The sequence below is a fragment of the Etheostoma spectabile genome, chromosome 8 (genome assembly GCF_008692095.1).
Source record: "Etheostoma spectabile isolate EspeVRDwgs_2016 chromosome 8, UIUC_Espe_1.0, whole genome shotgun sequence".
NCBI classification, from domain to species: Eukaryota; Metazoa; Chordata; class Actinopteri; order Perciformes; family Percidae; genus Etheostoma; species Etheostoma spectabile.
This window is the reverse complement of record NC_045740.1, coordinates 16,265,894-16,268,482: the sequence shown is the minus strand read 5'-3', so window position 1 is coordinate 16,268,482 and position 2,589 is coordinate 16,265,894. Positions and strand designations below refer to the sequence as shown.

General features: G+C 37.2%; 2 protein-coding genes across 3 annotated transcripts in view; both read right to left on the bottom strand.

The window, feature by feature from the left end:
* Positions 1 to 1,167, bottom strand: part of rlig1 (RNA 5'-phosphate and 3'-OH ligase 1) — a 6,014-nt gene extending 4,847 nt beyond the window's left edge. Inside the window, exon 1 of the mRNA XM_032523007.1 lies at positions 908 to 1,167. Coding sequence (XP_032378898.1) covers positions 908 to 997 — 90 coding nt within the window. The 5' untranslated portion in view covers positions 998 to 1,167. The remainder of the gene's footprint in view (positions 1 to 907) is intronic.
* A 1,063-nt stretch (positions 1,168 to 2,230) lies between these two features.
* lyve1b (lymphatic vessel endothelial hyaluronic receptor 1b) overlaps positions 2,231 to 2,589 on the bottom strand; it is a 4,788-nt gene continuing 4,429 nt past the window's right edge. Inside the window, exon 6 of one of the 2 annotated variants that reach the window (XM_032523655.1) lies at positions 2,231 to 2,569. In XM_032523655.1, coding sequence (XP_032379546.1) covers positions 2,377 to 2,569 — 193 coding nt within the window. In that variant the 3' untranslated portion in view covers positions 2,231 to 2,376. The remainder of the gene's footprint in view (positions 2,570 to 2,589) is intronic. The other variant, XM_032523656.1, reaches the window with a different exon arrangement.

Sequence of the window (2,589 nt, the reverse complement as noted above, 5' to 3'; positions counted from 1 at the left end):
GGGGGGGAATATATCAACTCAATCATCAACGATCCAATATCAGCCATACAAAGTGAAATTGTCAAAAGATATTCACTATAAGATGTGCCTTTATTTTGAAATTCCCACTTTATTTGTTTTTGATAAATGTCTGGAAAAGCTCAGTAATACAAATCCTATTTTAGTTGCGTTTTCTGAGTTGATATACATTTTACTGATTCAGTTAAATGGGCTCACGATATTGAGATCGCAGACCCCTGAATTGGATCGAAGTTGTATTGTGAAAGACTTTGGGACATCAGAAAATATTGAATCGATGGCCAAAGATCCTATCGCGATACAACTTGTGATTGATAAGTCAAATCAAGAGTATGAGCTGCTTCTAGCTTTTCTAATGTAAGGATGTGCTGCAAGATTACAGTAATGTATCAATAATTATGATCCAATAACAAACATTATTAATGAAATGGGCCATTCTTCATAATGAGTGCTTTTACTTCTGATACGTTAAGGATATTGTTGCCAATTCTTCTGTACTTTTCCTTGAGTACAAACTTGAATGCTGGGCTTCTCATGTAACATGCGAGTATTTCTCCACTGGGATATTATTTATCTCCGTTACATCTACCACCGCCTGACAGGTGAAGCACTAGCAAAGGAGGATGGAGGATGGCATCACCTATGCTTCGTTACTGACGACGGGGAAAATCCAATGCGTCAACATTAAAACCCATTAGCAAGGGAATTAAAAGATTAGCGCCGCGTCCAATAGGATAAAAAGGACGTGTTGTTTCTTTAGCTTGCATGCTAAACGTCCACCCTATGGACTGTCAGTACAGTCTATGGTCCACCCTGGTTCGTGCTAGCATCCGCAGCGGTTTCGCACGGTGTACAAATCAAATGCTGCCGTGTCTGCAGCCGCGCTCACCTGACAGTCTCGTTTTCTGGAGTGTTCTTCCTTCACCTCCGTCAGAAAAACACACGGTATCTTCTGCTGAACAGAGCCCAGGCGCCGCATTGTTGTTGTTGTTGTTTTTGTATTGACTAATATCCACCTAAAGCCCTCCCGGTAACGTTAACGTGTAACGCTGAGCAGTGCAGAAATTCCCACGGCGTGTTAGCATCACGGATGTAGGCTAGCATGAATGTGGCGTCATGGACAACGCGCGACTTCTTCGCTGTTGCTTTTATAGGTTGGCAAACAATGACATGGCTCATTAGCGCCACTTAGCTGTGTGGATGGGGATCTCTCTATGCATCAACGTGAACAGAACAAGAGTAGGATTTTATTTACCCTAATCTCTAGGTCACAATCATTTCTGGGGAATATATGTAATTTTATGGTAAAAAAAAAAAAAAACTGGTAGTCCCCTTTTTTATGTTTTTGTTAAACTGGTTAAAAAAAAATCATTTGGACAAAGTTATATTTTGGATAATAAAGAATTAAATGTTAACGATGTCTATTTCTCACAACAGTCACACTTTTCCAGTCACATTTGTCTTGTTTGTTAAGGTTGTGTGTTGGGTTCTCTTTATTGCAGCAAGCTCAAATGAATCAAGTCTGTCTATTCATTTTTTTCTCCCTAAGTAACAAAAAAATGAATTAATGGATTTTTTTAATCAATTCCATTCAATTATTTAACATGTACTGACCCATTAATGAAAACGTTTGTCATTTAATTTAACGCTTTATTGAGCTATTTTCTAAATGGACTAATTAAATCAAATAGCTAACTAGCAGCAGTGGAGGAAGTACTTTAACTTTACTATTCTGTAGTACAGTGTTATTCTGATTAAGTACAAGTAGAGATACCCTAGTAAACATGTTAAAAGTCAAAGTCAAGCATTGCATTTTTACTTAAGTAAACATGCAAAAGCATAGCCTACTGAAAGTACTTATTATGCAGGATTGCACATATAAGAATAATATAGATTATATTATTGGATTATAATTGACTCATTAATGTGTACGTCACTTTAATGTTAAAGCTGGGGCTAATTAAACTTGATATACTGCTGTGTGGCTTAATCTGTAATAATGTATCACATTTTATATGTTGATAATATATATTAACTACCTAAAGATGTAAACTAAGTTGTAACTAATTGTGTCAAATAAATATAGTCAAGTAGAAAGTTTAATATTTGGCTCTGAAATGTACTCAAGCACAGTACTTGAGTAGATGTACTTTGCTTACTTTCCACCACTGATAATTTGCCACTGGATAACAGACACACACACGCACACACACACACACACACACACATAGCACAATATATTGAAAAGTACAGCTAACCAATCAACGCATAAAATATTTATAGACATGTCTTTGGAAACGTTTACTGACATTTATCAGGTAACACCGTGGCTGTAACTCAATATGAAATATCATGAAGCTAGAAACTTTTGATGTCTGGATGCACACACAGCGTGATATCACTGGAGTACTTCCTGTCTGATTCTTCTTCTTCTTCTTCTTCTCCTTCTTCATGTAGACTGTGCAGGTCCATCTCACTGTCGGTGTGCTTCCACATCTCTGTCTCTATGTCGTCCTTCTGCTGCCTCTGAGACCAATAGGTGAAAATATTCCTTTTTTCCAAAAGGAAGGG